Here is a 19751-nt window from a genome sequence, read left to right on the forward strand (position 1 = left end):
TATTTTTCTTCACTGTATTATTCACCAGGAATCATTGTGCAAGTCTATATTACAACCTCATAATGTTGTTAATCCAGTCGTAAAGCTTGTTAATTTCATTCGAGCAAAGGGACTTCAGCACCATCAGTTTATTAAGTTTCTGGAGGAAACTGATGCAGATCACCACGACTTACTTTACCACTCTTGTGTCCGCTGGTTGACTTTGGGCAAAGTTTTCTAATGAGTGTGGGAGGTCAAAGAAGAGATTGGTGCATTTTTGAAATTAAAGGGGAAGTCTGACGAATTTACTGAGCTGAGTGACAAAAATTGGCTGTGTGACTTTGCATTTACTGTAGATATATTTTCACATTTGAATGAGCTAAATGTGAAGCTACAGGGAAAAGATCAGTATGTACATGACATGTACACTAATGTGAAAGCCTTTAAATCGAAGCTGATTTTCTTTTCCAGACAAATTTCAGACAAAGTCTTCACTCATTTTGCCACACTAGCCACACAGAAGGAGACCATCCAAAACGTGAAGAAATACAGCAAATCACTGGATGACCTGCATGCAGAATTCTGTTGTCGGTTTTCTGATGGTGAAAAAATTGACCAGTCACTTCAACTGGTGGCCTGTCCTTTGTCACAAAATCCTGAAACAGCACCAGAAGAGGTGCAACTGAAACTCATCGATCTTCAGTCTGACTTTGTCCTAAAGGAGAAATTCAGCTCTCTTGAACTAAGAGACTTTTATGCTTCACTTAATGAAGCCACTTTTCCAAACATCCGGAGGATGGCACAGAAGATACTGGTGCTGTTTGGGTCAACCTATGTTTGTGAGCAGACATTTAGCGTCATGAACATCAACAAAGCCCCTCACATATCCAGCTTAACTGATGAACACCTCAGATCTATCCTGAGAATAGCCACAACAAAACTAACTCCAGACTTTGATGCCTTAGCTAAAAAAGGAGACCAACAACACTGTTTCCACTGAAGTTGATGTTTTAAAGACCAAAAACCTTTCAACCCAGTCTACATTGCCATCTACATCTACGTCCCGGGCATAATTTGGAAGTTGCACTAAAGAAAATGTTTAATTTACTGTTTACACATTTTGTTCTTTTCTATTTGTTTTAGTTTTAAATTATTTTATTATATTTAAGTTTAATTTGAAAGGCTTTTGTACCTTTCCTTTGTTAGGCAATTTTATTCTGCCTTTGCCATCTTCAATATAAGGTATGTTATTGTGCTATGTTTCCTCCATTTTTTGAAGTTTCAAATGATAATAATTAGTGTTTACATTCTTCTTGTTAAAATGTTTGAAATGAATAAAACTATTGAAATAAAAAAAAAAAAGACCGTACCCTTTTATGTAATGATGTTTACTTTGAATTTATATTAGTTCACACAAACACTCCATCCATGCTTTTGTTCCGGCCCTACGGTCCAGTTTAAGAACCCATTGTGGCCCTCGAGTCAAAAAGTTTGCCCACCCCTGGCCTAGTACAAGGATTGAAATTTCTTTTGAGAGCCAAATTTTTTAAACTTAAACTTCTTCTAACGCCACTTCTTCAAAATAGACTCGCCCAGGCCGTGGTATTTTGTGGAAGAGCCACACTCAAGGGGCCAAAGAGCCGCATGTGGCTCGCGAGCTGCAGTTTGCTGACCACTGGCCTAGGGATCAGTTTTCCTGTAGGAAGCCAGGTACCAACATGGTCTTGAAACAACTTGGGCTGTAGGTCATTTGTATTTTTATAAACTTGCTCTTCTTGCAGAGTGATGAACAATGTCTGCAGTTTCTGACTAATATTCTTCAGGAAATCTGCCCAAGTGGATTAGGAGGGCTCCTGTCCTGGCGAATTTCTAATGAAGCAAAAGAAAGTGAAAATGGGATTTCATGGGTGTGGTTATAATTGGATTTGGTGGAGGATATGATTAAATTTCTCCAAGGGCCTCCAACCCCTGCCCCAGGAAAATAATGAAAGGGTCAGAAGACCCTCTGTCTTGCTGAGGGACCTATGCAAAGCCTCAGAGGCTCCACAGCACGTGCCTGCCCTTCCCACAGCCCCTCATTCAAGGACAGCAGTCCCAGCACCTTCAGGGGGGCCAGTCTCCCCTTCAGGCCGAGGGCCGTCCCCCAGTCTCCTAACATTTCTCTCTCTACTTCAGTAAGTGGGGTGAAAGCAGAATCCAGCCAGAGCAGGGAAGCCTCCCCAGCAGGGGCAGCTTCCAGCCCTCAAGTGGGAGGCCAGCTGAACAGTCGGGCAGCCAGCACCACCTTTCCCATCACCGTGTGGGTGCCAGGCAGCCTGAGAGCTCCGGGGACAAAGCCAGGCATGTCAACGGATAAGTTTCCTGTTAGGGAGTGTCGACAACTGGCAAGCAGAAGGGCTGACCCCAGCCCCGTACAAAGCTAACATACTCAGGGGTCTTGGTTCTCCCCACAGGAGACCAAGCCTTCACTGGGCACGCTGCCCTGTGTCCTTCCCAGGGTGGTTTCCGGGGCTGGTCAAGTGCTCGGAAGTGGGAGGCAGCCATCCTGCAGACAGGAGCCTTCACAGATGGGCCTGCTGTCTCCCACCCTCTCCTGCTCTCCATCCCTGTGACTCAGCATCTGCCCAGAGACACCCACAGAAACAGCTCCCACCTTGGCCATGCCCATGGGATCTATCCATCAAGTCCACCCCATTGGCTTTCTGTTCTCTAGAGTCTGTCCAACTCCTGGTCTCCCAAGGACATCCCCCCTCCCACCGTCAGTGCCGCTGAGGGCTGTTCCCCTTTGTTCTTCCTCCGGTTATTCCCCAAGGTTTTGAAGAGGGAGGAGCAGCGTCCTGGATCAGAAGTCCTCCTGGTTCTAGGCCTCCGGCTCATGCTGCTGAGTCTGAGTCTTTCCTCCCCGTTCTGGTGCTGTGGGGTTGCCTCCCCAGCTGCCACCACCTTTCATCTTCTCTCTTCCAATCCTAAGCCAGGAGGGCATCTGCGGGTGCAGACACCACTGCGGGAGCGGGCAGGGGCGGGCCTGACTGCTGCTCTCTGGAAGGCCTGCTTGGGGGGCCGACCCTAGGGCGTCTGGAAACTTGGCAATGGGAGGGTGCCTAGCATTCCCCGACTGGTCAGTGTGGCTCGCTGGGCCTGAGCTGCTCGTGCAAACACTGGCTTATACTGCCACCTGTTTTCCTTCTGAAAGTGGAATTTTGGAGGGTGCCCAAGAAAACGGGGAGCTCTGTAATAGTGTCCACAATAAATGAAGCTTAAAAGAGCCTCATGCTGGGTCTCTAACGAGCCTTCCTGCAAATAAGGCCTCCCACGGGCTGTCACCCGCGTCTAGGAGAACGGGCCTGTGCAGTCGGTGTGACTCCAGTGGGCAGGGCACACACACTCCTGGTTCCCTTCAGACTTCGCCCCCTGCCTTTCCCCTTGCTGACTCTGTGTTTCGTCCTCGTGCTACAATAAATCACAACCAGAATCACAACTGCATGCTGAGTCCTGTGAGTCCTCCAGAGCACTGTCAAATTGAGGTGCTCGTGGGAACCCGACACACACCACACCACTTACAAAATAACTTCCCCCTCTCGACACGCTCCCACTGCGGTGTGAGTGCTGTAATCCAGCACGTGTGGGAAAGGTGTCTGTCTGCAAAAATGGCCAAGAAGGTGCACACTGCCTGGTTTTAGGGTCTTCGGTGACCGCCTTTCTGGCAGACTGTGAAAGTGGACCACCCGCTTCCATCCTCAGCCTGCGTTCTGAAGTCCGGTGCGCTCTACCTGCCCCGCGTGTGCTGGCACACATCCCCCCCCCCCCCCTCTCCCGGCTGTGCTGGCATACGTCCTCCCAAGCAGGCGGCTCCGTGTCCCTGCATGCCTGCCTCCAGGTGCGGTCAGTTCCCCCCTGGAACGCCCCCTGCTCCCACCCACAGGACAAAGAACAAGTCCCCGTTTCTCCATGGGCTCCCACTCGTGCACAGTGAGAAACGGTGACCACTCCCACATCTAAAGTAAACAGCCTTTTCGTGGGGTCCGCAGGGGGAGCTTCAATTAAAGGTCTGAATCACAGCTTCAAATTCAAGCGCTGCTGACTGCATCTCAAGTTTAAAATACTTGCCCTAATAGAAAGCTGCTGAAAAACCTCTCACACTTGGGTCACCAGCCAAGAGGGACATGTGAATTAGTGCAACATCTAAATTACTGAATATTCTTTACCAGTGTTTTTAACAGAAGTGTTTTATCTCAGGAGGGAGATAAAAGAACAGGCGGTTTTTAATCTACCCAAATTAAATGGCTTCTTAAATAATTCCCCCCAAATTATGTGCTTTACTGGAGATTTTCCTAGAAGTTAAGATAAGTGAGCAGCAGAGAGGTGTCGCTGAGTAGCATGTTACCTTTTAGTTCCCAATGGAGTAAACGACATATCCGAATACCATTCTAAACACATCTGCAGCACTCTGTAAGGCAGCAATTATTTTCATTATAAAAATTCTTATTACAAAAATGTATTTCAATATAAAGTTTTTCAATTATCCAGAGCCCTTACAACATAGAGGTAACTGTATATATTATTTTTAGTGTCCTTCTAAAGTTATCCATGGATGCGTTTTTCTTTTGGTTTTTAACTGTTTCTTTTATATTGTTGTAGATTCCCATGCAGCTGTAAAAATGGTTCAGCGATGCCCCTTTTCCAGTTTCTCCCAAGAGTAATAGCTTGCATAACTATAGAGCAATATCATAACCAGGAAATGTTGGTACAAGCCACAGAGCCTATTCAGCTTTTGCCAGTTTTAGATGCAGGTGTGTGTGTGTGTGTGTGTGTGTGTGTGTGTTTACTTCTATGCAGTGTTATCACATGTGTAGCTCTGTGTGACCACAACAGTCAAATACATAAAAGCTCCAACCCAAGCATAGCTCATGCTACCATTTTTTAAAATCCTCACCCAAAGATATGTGTGTGTTTTTTATTGATTTTTAGAGAGAGGAAAGAGAGAGAAAAAAAACTATTGATGTGAGAGAGAAACACTGATCCATTATCTCCTGTATGCACTCCAACTGGGGATCAAACCCACAACCTCATTATGTGCCCTGACCGGGAATTGAACCCACAACCTTGTGGTGTATGGGATGATGCGCCAACCAAATGAGACACAATGGCCAGGGCTCTCATGCTACCTTTTTATAGCCACAGCCACTTTCCTCTCATTTCCCTCCCTCACTCCTGGCAACATTGATCTGATCTCCATCTCTATAATTTTGTGTCTGAATGTGGTGAGAATCTTTAAGATTTACTCTCTTGGCAACTTTCAAGTATATAATACAGTGTTGTTAGCTAGAGTCACCATGCTGCACATCAGAGCCCCAGGATATATTCATGTTATAACTGGACTAGAGGCCCGATGAACAAAACTTGTGCAAGAGTAGGCCTTCCTTCCTTCAGCTGCTGGCACAGGCTTCCCTCTGGAACCCAGGACCTGGGCTTCCTTCACAGAAAAGCTTCATCTGGAAGGTCATCTGGAAGGACGTCCAGCAGGATGTCCAGAAGGATGGCTGGTCTAATTAGCATATTACCCTTTTATTATTATAGACTAGAGGCCCGGTGCACAAAATTTGTGCACGGGGGGGAGGGGGAGGCGTGTCCCTCAGCCCAGCCTGCACCCTCTCCAATATGGGATCCCTTGACGGATGTCCGACCGCCCGGAGAGTAGAACATCCCTCTCACAATCCAGGACTGCTGGCTCCCAACTGCTCACCTGCCTCTGCCTGATTGCCCCTAACTGCTTCTGCCTGCCAGCCTGATCACCCCCTAACCACTCCCCTGCCAGCCTGATCAACACCTAACTGCTCCCTGGGCGACCTGATTGCCCCTAACTACCCTCTCCTGCTGGCCTAGTCACCCCTAAGTGTCCTCCCCTGCAGGCCTGGTCGCCCCCAACTGCCCTCCTCTGCTGGCCTGGTCACCCCTAACTGCCCTCCTCTGCTGGCCCGGTCACCTCTAACTGGCCTCCCTGCTGGCCTGATCGCCCACAACTGCCCTCCCCTGCAGGCCTGGTCCCCTCCAACTGCCCTCTCCTGCAGGCTTAGTCCCCCCTAGCTGTCATCCCCTACAGGCCTGGTCCCCCCAACTGTCCTCCCCTGCAGGCCTGGTCCCCCCCAACTTCCCTCCCCTGCAGGCCTGGTCCCCCCCAACTGCCCTCCCCTGCTGTCCTGGTTCCCCCAACTGTCCTCCCCTGCAGGCCTAGTCCCCCTCCCAACTGCCCTCCCCTGCAGGCCTGATCCCCCCCCAACTGCCCTCCCCTGCAGGCCTGGTCCCCCCAACTACCCTGCCCTGCAGGCCTGGGTCTCCCCCAACTTCTCTCCCTTGCTGGCCTGGTCTCCCCCAACTGCCCTCCTCTGCTGGCCTGGTCACCCCCAACTGCCCTCCTCTGCTGGCCTGGTCACCCCTAACTGCCCACAACTGCCCTCCCCTGCAGGCCATCTTGTGGTGACCATCTTGTGTCCACATGGGGGCAGCCATCTTTGACCACATGGGGGCAGCCATCTTGTGTCTTTGGAGTGATGGTCAATTTGCATATTACTCTTTTATTAGATAGGATGGTTTGTACACTTTGACCAACATCTCCCCATTCCCCCCACTCCTCCCCTGTCCCCTGACAATCACCATTCTACTCATTTTCTATGAGCTCTGCTTTTTTATATTCCACATATAAGTGATGCCATACAGTATTTGTTTTTCTCTGACTTCTTTCACTTAGTATAAAATGCCCTCAAGGTCCATCCTTATTGTCTCAAATGGCAGGGTATCCTTTGTTTATATTGCTAATATTCTACTATATACACACCACATTTTTTTTTATCCACTCATGTTTCTATGGACTCTTAGGTGGTTTCCATGGCATGGCTATTGTCCATAATGCTACAATGAACATGGGGGTTCAGGTATTTATTTGAGGTCCTGATTGCTTTTCCTTTGGCTAAATATTCAGAAGGGGGTTTCTGTAACATATGCTAGTTCTGTTTTTAAATTTTGAGGAACCGCCATGGCATTTTCCATAGCGGCTGTGTCAATTTACATTCCCACTAATAGTGCACAAGGGTTCCCTTTTCTCTACATCCTCGCCAACACTCATTTTCTTGTCTTTTTCAGAATAGTCATTCTAACCAGTATGAGGTGATATCTCACTGTGGTTTTGATTTGCATTTACTGGTGACTCATTATGTTGAGAATACCTTTTAAAAATTTTTCATTTTTTAAAATTTATTTTTATTGTTGAGAATATTACAGATGTCCCTATTTTCCCTCCTTTGTCCCCCTCCACCTGGCTCCTGCCCCACGCCAGTCTTTCACCACACTATCCTCTATGTCCGTGGACTATGCATATATGCATAGAAGTTCTTTGGTTAATCTCTTTCCACTTGCTGCCCCCTTTCCTCTGACATGTCAGTCTGTTCCATGCATCCATGCCATTGGCTCTATTTTTTGTCAGTTTATTTTGTTCATTAGACTATACATATAAATGAGATCATGTGATATTTGTCTTTCTCTGACTGGCTTATTTCACTTAGCATAATAATCTCCAGGTTCATTCATGCTTTCTCAAAGGGTAAGAGTTCCTTCTTTTATACAGCTGCATAGTATTCCACTGCTTTTTTATCCACTCATTTACTTGGGCTGTTTCCAGATCTTAGCATACCTCTTGGCCATTTGTGTGTCTTCCATTCATGTTGCCTATTTCTAAAATCAGATGGTTTGTTTGTTATTGAGCTGTATAAGTTCCTTGCATATTTTGAATATTAACCCCTTATCAGATGGGTGGTTTGTATTTTCTTCCATTTCATAGGTTGCCTTTTCATTTTGTGGTTTGTTTTGCTGTGAAGAAGCATTTTAGTTTGATGTAGTCCTACTTGTTTATTTTGGCTTTGTTGCTTGTGCTTTGGGTGTCATATCCAAAAGATTGTTACAAGACCAATGCCAAGGAGACTTTACCCTGTGTTTCTTCTATGAGATGGATGGTTTCAGCTCTTACGTTTGTCTTTAATCCATTTCGAGTTAATTCTTATGAGTGGTGTGAGATAGGGGTACAATTTCATTCTTCCACATATAATTACATAGTTTTCCCAGCACCATTTATTGAAGAGACTATCCTGTCCCTATTGAGTACTCTTGGCGCCCTCGTCAAATATTAATATATGCATGGATTTATTTCTGGGCCTTTGATTCTGTTCCTCTGGTCGATGTGTCTATCTTAATGCAGGTACCAGACTGTTTTGATTATGATAGCAGTGTCCTGCATGCTTGGGGAAGCCAGAGGCTCACTCACATGCTCTTATTTTCCCCGTGGGAAAGTCACACACTGCAGTATCCTTGTCATTGAGCCATGCTACCTTGGAGGAGGAGTGATGCAGGTAGAGTGAAACTGTTTCTCTTTCCTTCTTCAGCATGTCCAATCGCAATTCTTTCCCTCCAGCTGTGTGCTGGAACTTCTCCACTGGATTCCTGGACTTCCACCAAGGCACTCTCCTCCACGTGCGATTGTCAAAACTAGTGTTCTTTGCCAGGAAGATGGCAGAAAACTCCTATTTTATCATTTTAACAATGTCTTAGAATAAGCCTGTCTATGTCTACAAAATACTTTGTTGTGATTTTTATAGGAATTTCATTAAATCTATAGACTAATATGAGTAGAACTAACATCTTTGCTACGTAAACTCATCCAATCTGTGAATATAGTATGTATCTCCATTTCTTTAGGACTTCTTTCAACAGCATTTTGTAATTTTCAGCACATAGATCCTATACATGCCTGTCAGATTTACACCTAAGTATTTTATTTTATTTGGAACAATTGTAAATGATACTGTGTGTTTAATATCACTTTCTACATGTTCCTTATTAGTATACAGAAATGTGATTCATTTTTGTGTATTGGTATTATATTCTGCAGTCTTGCCGAACTGACTTATTAGCTCTAGGAGGTCTTCTTGTAGATTCCTTGAATTCTCAGTGTAGGCCATGATGTACTATGCAAGTAAGTACAGTTTTTATTTCTTCCCTTCTAATCTTTGTCTTTTATTTTTCTTGCCTTATTGCACTGGCTATAACTGCCAGCTCTGTATTGAACAACAATGATGCTAGTGGGCATCCTTGGCCTATTTCTGATCTTAGGAAGAAAGCATTCAGCGTTTCATAATTAAGCATAATATTATAGTTTTTTTTGCAGAGGCTTTTTATCCTTTTTAGTCAAGGAAATGCTGCTCTATATCTAGTTTGCTGAGAGTTTTTATCATGAATTGTTGGATTTTGTCAAATGCTTTTTTTCTAAGTAAACCAATATGATCATGATTTTTTTCTCCTTTAGTCTGTTAATAGTGGGTTGCATTTATTGGTTTTTGAATGTTGATGCAGCTTTGCATAGCAGGAATGAATCGCACTTAGTCACAAGGTAGAATTCATACACACACACACACACACACACACACACACACACACACTGCCAGATAAAATTTCCTGATGTTGTTGGGGATATTTGTATCTAAATTCATGTGAGTTACTGATATGTGGTTTTCCCTTTTCTGTTCTCTCTGTCTAGTTTTGGTATCCGAGTAATACTAACTATATAAAACTGAGTTAGAAGTGCTCCTAATATTGCTTGAATCTTATTTTTTATCTTTGTCACTCTTGTTATAGTGAGCAATTTTATCAATTTTTTTCAAAGCAGCAGCTTTTTGTTTCATGGATTTTCACTACTGTTCTCAACTTCATTGATTTATGCTCTTTTCTTTATTATTCTCTTTTGTATGCTTTATGTTTATTTTGCTCTACATTTAGAAGCATAGATTATTGATTTGAGGCCTATCTTCTTTTTTAAAGTAAGCATTTAATGCTATACATTTTCCTACCAACATTGCTTTATCTGCATCCCATGTATTTTGATATGTTGCATTTTTATTTTCATTTATTTTATATATTTTTCAAATTTCCTTTGAAACTTACTGTTTGGCCTATGAATTGTTTAGAAGTATGTTATTTAATTTCCAAGTGTATAGAGATATTTTTCTTGTCTTTTTGTTAACTATTAGTTTCATTCTATCCTATATAGTAAAAGCCTAATATGCTAAGTGCCCGGTCGTCCAGTCAGCTGTTTAACCAATAAAAGCATAATATGTTAATGATATGCTAAGGCCGCTCAAACTGCTCGCTATGATTGCACTGACCACCACAAGGCAGATGCTCCGACCGGTAGATTAGCTTGCTACTGGGGTCCAGCCGATCAGGACTAAGGGAAATGCACTGGACACACCCTGGAGTCCTCCCACGGTCCCTCCCTGGCTGGCCAACCTCCTGCATCCCTCCCCAGCCCCCATTGTGCACCTGGGGGTCCCTTGGCCTGGCCTGCACCCTCTCGCAATGCAATCTGGGGCCCCTCGGGGGATGTCAGAGAGCCGGTTTTGGCCTGATTCTGCAGGCCAGGCTGAGGGAACCCACTCTAATTATGGTAATAAAATATGCTCTGCATGACCTGATTCTTTTAAATTTGTTGAGGTTTGTTTCATGGCCCAGAATACGGTCTACCTAGATAGATGTTCCAAAAGTGCTTGAAAACATATGTATTCTGCTCTTGTTGGGTATAGTGTTCTATATAGTTGATCCTTCAACAACACTGGTTAATTGCATTGACCATGTATGCAGGTGAAGATCCACATATAACTAGTCAGCCCTCTGCATGCATTAATTCCCAACCACCAGTAGACCCTTAAACAACATAGATTTGAACTGCATGAATCAATTGAGAAAAGACCGTGTATAAGTGGAACCACTCAATTCAAACAGGCATTGCTCAAAGGTCAATTGTGATCAATTAGATCCTGTTGGTTAATTGTGTTGTTCAGTCCTTCCATGTTCTTTCTGATTTTTGGTCTAGTAGTTCTATCAAATAGCTGAGAGTGATGTGTAAAAGTCTCCAATTATAATTATTGATTTGTCTATTTCCCCTTTTATCTCTATCAAGTTTTTACCCCAGTATTTCACTATGTACAGTTTTATTAGTAGTTGCTCTAAGTATCATTGTGTGTGTGTGTGTGTGTGTGTGCTCATGTGTGTGAGCATGCATGTGTGTGTGTATGTGTGGGTACGCACGTGTGTGTGTGCGTGGGCATGCATGTATCATGGTCTAGTGGTATTGATGTTTTATCACTTTGTGATATTTAGAAACCTCACTTACATTTAGGTCCTTTTACTCTCCCTTTATTAAAAAATAAAGTAGTTCCTCTATACACATTGAACATTTCACCAAAAGGAGATATGATTGTTGCTTCGAACATCAAATACAATTTTTAAAACTCATGACAAGGACAGTGTGTTATATTTACTCCTACTTTATACATTCCAACGTCCTTTCCTTTTTGGAGTTCCAAGCCTTCTTTTGTTATCATTTTCTTTTCTGTTTCTAGAACTTTCTTTATTCATTCTTTAAGAGCATATTGACCAGCAACAAATTCTCTTCATTCCCCTTAATCTGATAATATCTTTATTTCCCTTTCCACCTGGAAATGTATTTTCACTTGGTATAGAATTTGCAGTTGACTGTTTTCTTACAGCGCTTGAACATGGTGTGTCGATTCCTCCTGGCATCCCTGTCAGATGAGAAGCCTGCTGTCATTTGAGTTAGTATTTCCCTAAAAGTGATGCACCATTTCTCTGTCTGCTTTTGAGATTTTTTCCCTTGCTCTTAGCTTTCAGAAGTTTAATTATGATGTAATCTGTGGTGAATTTCTTCGGGTTCATTCTATTTGGGATTTGCTCAGCACCTTGGATTTTCACTTTCCTGTCTTTCAGGCATTGTTTCCTTGAATACTTGTTCATCCTCATTTGCTTTCCTCTCCTTGTGAGGCCTTAGTGATACAGATACCCTCTGTATTGTTCTGAGGTCCCGAGACTGCTCATTTTCATCCATTCTGTTCAGACTGGGTAAAACTCATGACAAGGACAGTGTGTTATATTTACTGCTGTTCTGTCCTCAGTTTTACAGATTCTATTCCCCGTCATCTCTACTCTACTATCAATGCCATTCTGCAAATGTGCTGTTTCAGTTCTTGTATTTTCCAATTCTACAATTTACATTAGGTCCATTTTGTTCTATCTTTGCTAAAACGTTCTATTATTTTTATTTTTTCAAGAGTATTTGTAGTTACCTTTGAAATATTATCTTTGTCAGATAAATCCAACACTTGATTCTTCTCAGTGTCATTATCTGTTGCTTTCTCATTCAAGTTGGCTGACTGTATGATGAACGATTTTCCTACTGCATCTGGGGTGATTGAGATTGAATTTGATCTTGACCACAAGGTCTGGGTGTGTGTCTATGTTCAGCTTCCTAGTGGGTGTTGTCAATACCATTCTGGCAAAACTGGTGCACTATCTGGCATGGCCTTGTTGCAGACTGGTGAGCTAAAACTTCAGCTCCCTCTTGGTCTTGCTGATACCAGCAGAAAAGAGTGGGAAAGCAGAGTGCCAACCAGCCCAACTTCCCATCACCTCTTCCTGCCTTTCATTGATGCTGGATAAGGGCAGAGGTCAAGCTTCCACTGGCTCCTTCTAGAACTAGGAGAGGAGGATGTGGACTATCAACTGCCCCAGCTTATTCCACCACTGCGAGGTGTGGCTGGAGGCTCAGCTCCCACTGGGCCCCTTTAGTAGGGGGGTGAGAGGACAGGGAGAGAAGGGATCACAGTGTCCACTAGTCCTGCTTCTCTCTGTCAAATTTGGTTTCTTGTTGCTGTATGAGTGTGTAGCTTCAGCTCCTCAATGGGCCACTACACCAGGGATGGGTCATGTGAGTGGTGACCAGCCCTGACTCACACGTCCAGGTCATTAGGTGAAGGTAGGGGTTCAGCTCTCCAATGGACGGTGCTGACACTGGAGGGTTGGAGTATACTAGTGATTAGCTCCACCTTATCTCCCCTTACTGGGTCTTATTGCTGCTGGTGGAGGTGAAGACTGGGCTTGCCCATGGACCCTGCTGACATTACCCTGATGGGAGAGTCTGCGCTCCACTCAGGTCCCCCAGGCAGGGGATGGAAGATTAGTTCCCTGCTCAGCCCCACCGGGTGGGCAGATGGGTTGCTACACCTGCTGCCTGCTTCTGCCTGGCTCCTCAGATTGGAAGTCAGGGGGAAGACCAGTTTCGGCCAGGCCCTGCTAAAATTGGTGTGTGTGTGACTAATGTAGAGTGAGTGTTGCCAGCAGGTTTTCTGCCATTAGCACCTCTCCCCGTCCTTTGGCTTGGGAGAGCAGGCTTTTTCGCCTGTGCCTGGAAGAGACATGCCCTGTGCAGGATTTATGGGAGGCAAGGAGGAGACCCAGAGGGCTGACTGCCATTTCCTTCTTCTGGGCAGCCTGCCTCCTTCCTCCCCTTTCAGCATCTGTCTGTGCTAGTTTGTTGTGTTACGTCCAGGGTGTTTCACTGTCAAGAGGTGGCCCTGGGGGGATGGGGCCACACCATCTTAGCAGAACCTGAAGTCCCTGTTCTGCTTTTTCAACATCAAATTGTGGTCACATTCCATGTACAATCTTATATCACTTTACTTATCACTTCATAAAGTTTTTATTTCTATAATAAACTCTTGGTAAGTATAATTTTAAAGGCAATATAATTCCCCACTGAGTGGCCAGAACACAGTTTACAAAGTAATTTTCCTATTGTTGAAAATTTAGATTCCAACATTATTGCTATAATAAAAAATATACTAGTGAAAACGTTTGTGCCCTCAAGTTTCTCTGTATTTAGGATTATTGCCTTAGGTAGCATCCCAGAAGACAATCCCACGGCCCGACAGAAACATGGACGAGTGCCCCCTTTTGTTCTCGCCAACACTGGGCCTCCAACACACTAACATGAGAGCCAGTTTGATAGAGAAAAGAACACGGTGCTACGCATGCCCTCGCGTGCACTTCCCTGATCACTGGTGAGGCTGATCAAGCTCTCCTTTTGTAAATTAGCTTTTCGCATATTTTGCCTGTCCATCTTCTGGGGCCTTACATACTCGTTGGGACAAGCCCTCCCAGCAGAAGAATCTGACTCAATATGCCCAGGAAGTTTTCTTAAACCAAAACAAACAAACAAACAAAAAAGATAGAATTCAACATCAAAGGTCAGCGAGGAGAAAAATGTAATCCCTGTTCAACTACTGCAAAAAGCAGGTGCCAGGCAGGAAAACCCTTGCTAATTACAGGAAGACGTCAGATGAAGATGAAACATAGGAAATACTTCTGATTTCTGGGTAACTCTCCATCCTGAAATTGATGCTGTTTAAGAAGAATAAACATTTCCTGAATCTTACCTGCAGCATAACAACATTGTCACCTTTGAAAGTGACAAACACATCCGTGTCACATTTTAAGCCTGAGATTTGGATTTCCATCATGTAACCCTACTGCAAAAAAAAAAGAAGAAAAAAAAAAAAAAAAAAGAAAATCCCCTAGTCGGCTTGGCTCAGTGGATAGAGCATCAGCCTGCGGACTGAAGGGTCCCAGGTTGGATTCCCGCCAAGGGCACATGCCTGGGTTGTGGGCTCGATCCCCAGTAGGGGGTGTGCAGGAGGCAGCCGATCAATGATTCTCTCTCATCATTCATGTTTCTATCTCTCTCTCCTTCTCCCTTCCTCTCTGAAATCAATAAAGAAATATATTTTTAAAGAAAAGAAAAGAAACACATTTTAAATTTGCAATCCCATCATTATAAAAGACTAACATTTTATTTGAAATTAAAAAAGAATACAGAAAATTGAGAAAAACAAATTAACTTATTTCTCCTAGTCAGAATAATAATGCTAAGAATTTTGAGCCATCACAGTAGCTTTTGCTGCATAAATTTTATGTTGGGTATTGCCTTCAGTGGTGGTAAAAACATTTAAAAGTAGTCACGTCTTAGTATTTTTAAAAATATTTCAACAAATCATGATAATTTTTCCAAATCTTATAAGTTCTAATAATGTCAGGTATTTAGTGACTACACCCTACAATATACAGGAGAATGGTGCTTCCCTTCTCAGCCCACCCAATCCTTTTAAAATGAGCAAATATACCTATGCTTCTTGGAAGACAACATATAAATCCTAAATTGCCACTCTGCATCTTAACATCATTAAATACCCTGCATCTTAAATTCACACTCCAGCTTTTAGCTAGGTTTTCCCTCGTTTTTCCTCCTGAAACCCTTCCTTTACATGGCAGGAGCCTGCTGCTCGTTTTCAGTGTTGATAATGTTCCTGCACAAACTGGGAGAATCGGCTGCTCAAAAGAAAGTCGCTCAGCCCCAGGCAAACCAGGAAGGGAGCAAAGTCTCTCCTCCTTTGGCCGCGGGCCCTCTCTCCTGATGGCCCTGAGTTCTATTTCTTCCAGCTCCTTGCTCTCCCCATGAAACGCCCAGAACTTCCCACTCTCCAACCTCCCACAAACCCATCCTGCCTTGGGAAGTCCTGTCAGCGGCAAGTGCCCTGCCACTCCTGCCAGGAGCACCTGCCTATGGCCTTTAGCTCTGCCTGGGGCGTGACAGGATCTCACCCTGTGGACACACTCAGGCCACTGCGCTCCTGAGGGCAGCTGTGCACTTCCATCTCCAGGAACCCTGACACCTTGGGGACCGGCTTCACCTCTGAACGTGGTCACTCGAGGCACAGAAGCCATCACTTCCTGCACATCCTGCAGTCCTGTGAGCATCAGTGCCTCCCGCCCAGTGGTGCTCTCTCCCCGCCCCCCAGCACGGGCAGGCTGGGCTCCTGGAGGCGCAAGGTACAGGTTAGAGAGCAAAGGTGGCCTCACCCATCCGCAGGAATCCTGAATCGCTATCCTGCAGGCAAGGGGCTGTATTTATGGGTAAATCAGTCAGTAACATTTCCCCCTGGAGAAGGTCAGCCTCTGCCTCCCCTCCACCAAGCACAAGGCCAAAGCTGTCCCACAGGCAAACCACACGAAATTCGATTCTGCCTCCAGCGCCTCGCCCAGCGCTGACTCATTTCCAACATCATCATGCTGCGTTTGTCAAGGACCCACCAGAGCCAGGTTCTGGACTGGGCGCTCTTTCCAAACTCTCACGTATTATTTCACTTCATTTTTCCACCTGCACAGCAGCCCTGTGAGGCCAGCGGTACCCATTTTACAGATGAAGAAAGCGAGGCTTGTGGGCTATGTTAGCACGTTCTTAAGTAATCTCTCAAGGTCTTGTGAAGAAAAGATAACACTAAATACAGTACCTCAGTGTTAGGCAGACGCACTAGGCACAGAGGCATAGCCACTCAGTGCTCAGAACAATACGTTTGCAGAAACAAAACACATTTTATTTGCGCTTCCTGCTCTAGTTTCACCCTACGAGGGAGGGAGGAACAGGCTCTCGTTGCATTGCAACACCCGCATTTAAACTGCTGCCACCCTGCCCCTGAGCCGGGCCAGCGGGGCGCTAACAGGACCAGAAGGGTCACCTCCTCCCAGGGCAGCAGGATCAGGAAAGGATACCGACAGCACCCCCAGAACAGGCCCAGGCCCTGCGAACATGGATGTCATCCTAACCAGCTCCTTGAGTGCAACAGAACTGGCTTCTCTTGCAGGTGCTGAAACAGCTCCGAGCCCCTGCCCTGGTTGGAGGCTGGAGTAGAACTGCATGACTGTTCTGAGCACTCTGGACTCTCAGGGCCCCGACGGAGCTGCGGGGATGCGGCTCACAGCCCTTGCCCAGCGTGGGAGCCACCAAAATGACCAGCAGAGGGAAACCCAGAGGCTCACCACACCCAGGCGAGGCAGTGTTGTGGCCAGCAGGCCACTCCGTCTCAGATGCCACAGGCTGACTGATGACCTGATTTCCTTAGAACAGGCCCAAGGGGCCCTTCCTCATCAATGGTGAAGACCTGGGGGTCTCTGAGGTGTCCCCTTTAAAACTAGCTAAGCTCCCCACGTCCCAGGCACCGAGTTGTGAGAATGTGTGTTCCAGGGCAGAGAAAGACAGCGGCGTAGAGAAGTTACTGCCCGGGGCTGGCAGCCAGCTCCGGCTTCTTGAGGGACTCGAGTTCCCTATCTGTGGCTCCCAGTTCTTTGGGGACAAGTTATTATAAACGGTGTGTGCACATGCCCACACACAGATGCCTTAAATGTTATTTTCTAATTTAAAAATTAACTTTTAAAATTAATTACTTAAAGCAGTATATGAGCTTTGTAAAAACAAACAAACCGCCCTAACCAGTTTGGCTCAGTGGATAGAGCGTCAGCCTGTGGACTCAAGGGTCCCAGGTTCGATTCCAGTCAAGGGCGTGTACCTTGGTTGCGGGCACATCCCCAGTAGGGGGTGTGCAGGAGGCAGCTGATTGATGTTTCTCTCTCATCGATGTTTCTAACTCTATCTCCCTCTCCCTTCCTCTCTGTAAAATATCAATAAAATATATTTTAAAAAACACACCCACACACAAAAAACACACCAAACCAACAAATAATGAAACTGAAGAAGAAAAGATAAAAAGTCATCCATGATCTTACAATGTGGGTACCTGAGAAAGAAAGGCCACAAGGGACAGACTTGGGATAGGAACTGAGGAGAGTAAGAAGGGGGTAGAAGTTGGGGGGCAGACAGGTGTGGAGACCCCAAAACCAAAAGAGCTGATCTGGGCAAAGGGAGCCATGGAGAGAGTTCTAGGGGGAGGAAGAGATGACTGAGGGGGAGGCACCTGTGCGCTGACGCCTTGCTGGGGAGTGGGCTGAACTCTTGCCCTGTGTGTGCATCTTGGCTAGGGATCTCTCCATTGCAAGACCCGATGATTTGGCCCTCAGTGTAGCTCAATTTAAAACGAAAACTTTACTTTGGGGAGGCCTATCAAAACATGTCAGATTGTGTGCATGAGTGTGTGTATTATGGGCTGAACTGTGCCCACCCCCCCAATCCATATATTTAAGGCCTAACCCTCAGGACTGCAGAATGGGGCTGTATTGGGCAACAGGATCTTTAAAAAGGTAATTAGGGTTAAATGAGGCCATGGGGGTGGGCTGCGATCCACTCTGTGTCCTTATACGAGGATATCAGGACACAGACCCACACGGAGACCAAGTGAAGACACAGGGAGGAGAAGAAGAACATCCATAAGCCAACAAGAGGCCTCGGGAGGAACCAACCCTGCCAACACCTTGATCTGGGCCTTCCAGCCTCCAGGGCCGTGAGGAAATGAGTTTCTGTAGTTTAAGCCCCCAGGCTAAGCACTTGGTGATGGCAGCCCCAGCAAATTAACACAGTGTGCTTCATACGTGCGTGCGCCCGTGTCAGGTGCTACCCTGCATCTCGCTGGCGCACAGCCAGAGATAATCAATGTGCCTGCTGCTTGGATGTGAATAAAGCCTCCGGAGTCTCGGGACAGCCTCTCTAGGCACCACCTCTAGGCACTCACAGCCCTTGGGTTTCCATTACAAAAGAAATGGTAGTTCCCAGTGTTTTTGTTCTTTCCACACTGAACTCTGCGGTAGGGGTGTCTGCTTGTCCCTTTCAGATCAGGGGTAGGAGGACAAAGATGAGGAAAAGGAGGGGAGTGAGGAAAGAAAGAGGTTTCATCCAAAAAAAAAGTGAATAATATTTTCCATTAGCTTACTTCACTCTTAATATATTTTTAAAAGAACCATGGAACAGACAGCGGGAACTGTAAATTCCATGCGCCTAAGGCCAAAGGAGCCCTCGGGAGACGCAGGCGGGATCTGGTCTCCGGAAAGCGCGCGGCCCACGGCTCCTCTCTCTGCCTCTGGGTTGCATCGGCCTCGAAGACCATAATTGTGACTGTCATCTGGCTGTGTCCCGTTGCAGGGGGAGCCCCACTAAACATACTTTATGATTCAGACTTTGCACACCGAAAGCTTAATATTTCCCTGCTGTTTATAACAGCTCTGATTTTTTTTACTGTATGATTACATTTAACAAGTGTATGGGAACAAATTAGAAACAGGCTTTCTTTCCCCTTTTAAACAAATTGAGGGTAAATTTTGTTTATTTGAAGAAGAAGAAACAGACAAAATCAATCTTATCTGTGAGGGAAGGGTCAGTTGAACATAAAGACCAACCAGGAAGGGCTGTGTGAGAGTTGCATTAATTTTATGCTGTGCCTTTCCCCACCCTGAGTGGGGGGACCTTGTATATGTGACACCCAGAGTGTGTGACATTCACTGCACCCTCTTCTGGGACAGCCAGATCTGGGTGGGGCCTCCTGACACCCCAGTTCCGGAGAAATGGTGGATGTTCTGATGGAGTGAGGGCACGTTGTCCTGCCGCCCCACGTGCTTTGAGGTGACGCTACCCTCTCAGGCTCATGAGCTGGGGACAGGGGGTGGGAGAGAATCACTTCTGGGCCCATCACCAATTGTATATGGAGGGTCTCGTGTCACTGTCATGACGCCACACGTTGCAAACTGAAAACGTGGTCCTGTCCTCAGGAGAGACAGGTGTTGGTAATAAAATAAATTAAATTAAATAGGTAATTAAAGAATCTGTGGCTAAGTGCCCAGGGGGGTGGGTGGGTAGGGAGAGATCTAAGTTCCATGAGAAAAAAATACCAAGACAGAACTCTTCTAACCGATGCCAAAGGAGTTCACAGGGGCTGTTTAACTTGAAAACATACAGGGAGTCAGCAGGGTCAGGAATGGAAAGAAGCTTGCTTTGCCATGCAAACAGCCTGTGGCAACATCTGAGGCCACAAGGAGCTCAGAATGTGCTCAACAGGAGATGAGGCTGGGCTGAGCCGGGGGTAAGTGGCCCAAACACAAGG

The 19751-nt window shown here is 45.7% G+C and overlaps 1 protein-coding gene across 1 annotated transcript in view; it reads right to left on the minus strand.

Moving 5' to 3' along the window:
- ACOXL (acyl-CoA oxidase like) overlaps positions 1 to 19751 on the minus strand; it is a gene marked incomplete at both ends in the record, with an annotated part of 274096 nt that overhangs the window by 108044 nt on the left and 146301 nt on the right. The window contains 2 exon segments of the mRNA XM_080684941.1: positions 14310 to 14399; positions 15790 to 15817. Of these exon segments, the coding sequence (XP_080541067.1) occupies positions 14310 to 14399; positions 15790 to 15817 (118 nt within the window).

The sequence above is a fragment of the Plecotus auritus genome, assembly GCF_963455305.1.
Source record: "Plecotus auritus genome assembly, chromosome: 8".
NCBI classification, from domain to species: domain Eukaryota; kingdom Metazoa; phylum Chordata; class Mammalia; order Chiroptera; family Vespertilionidae; genus Plecotus; species Plecotus auritus.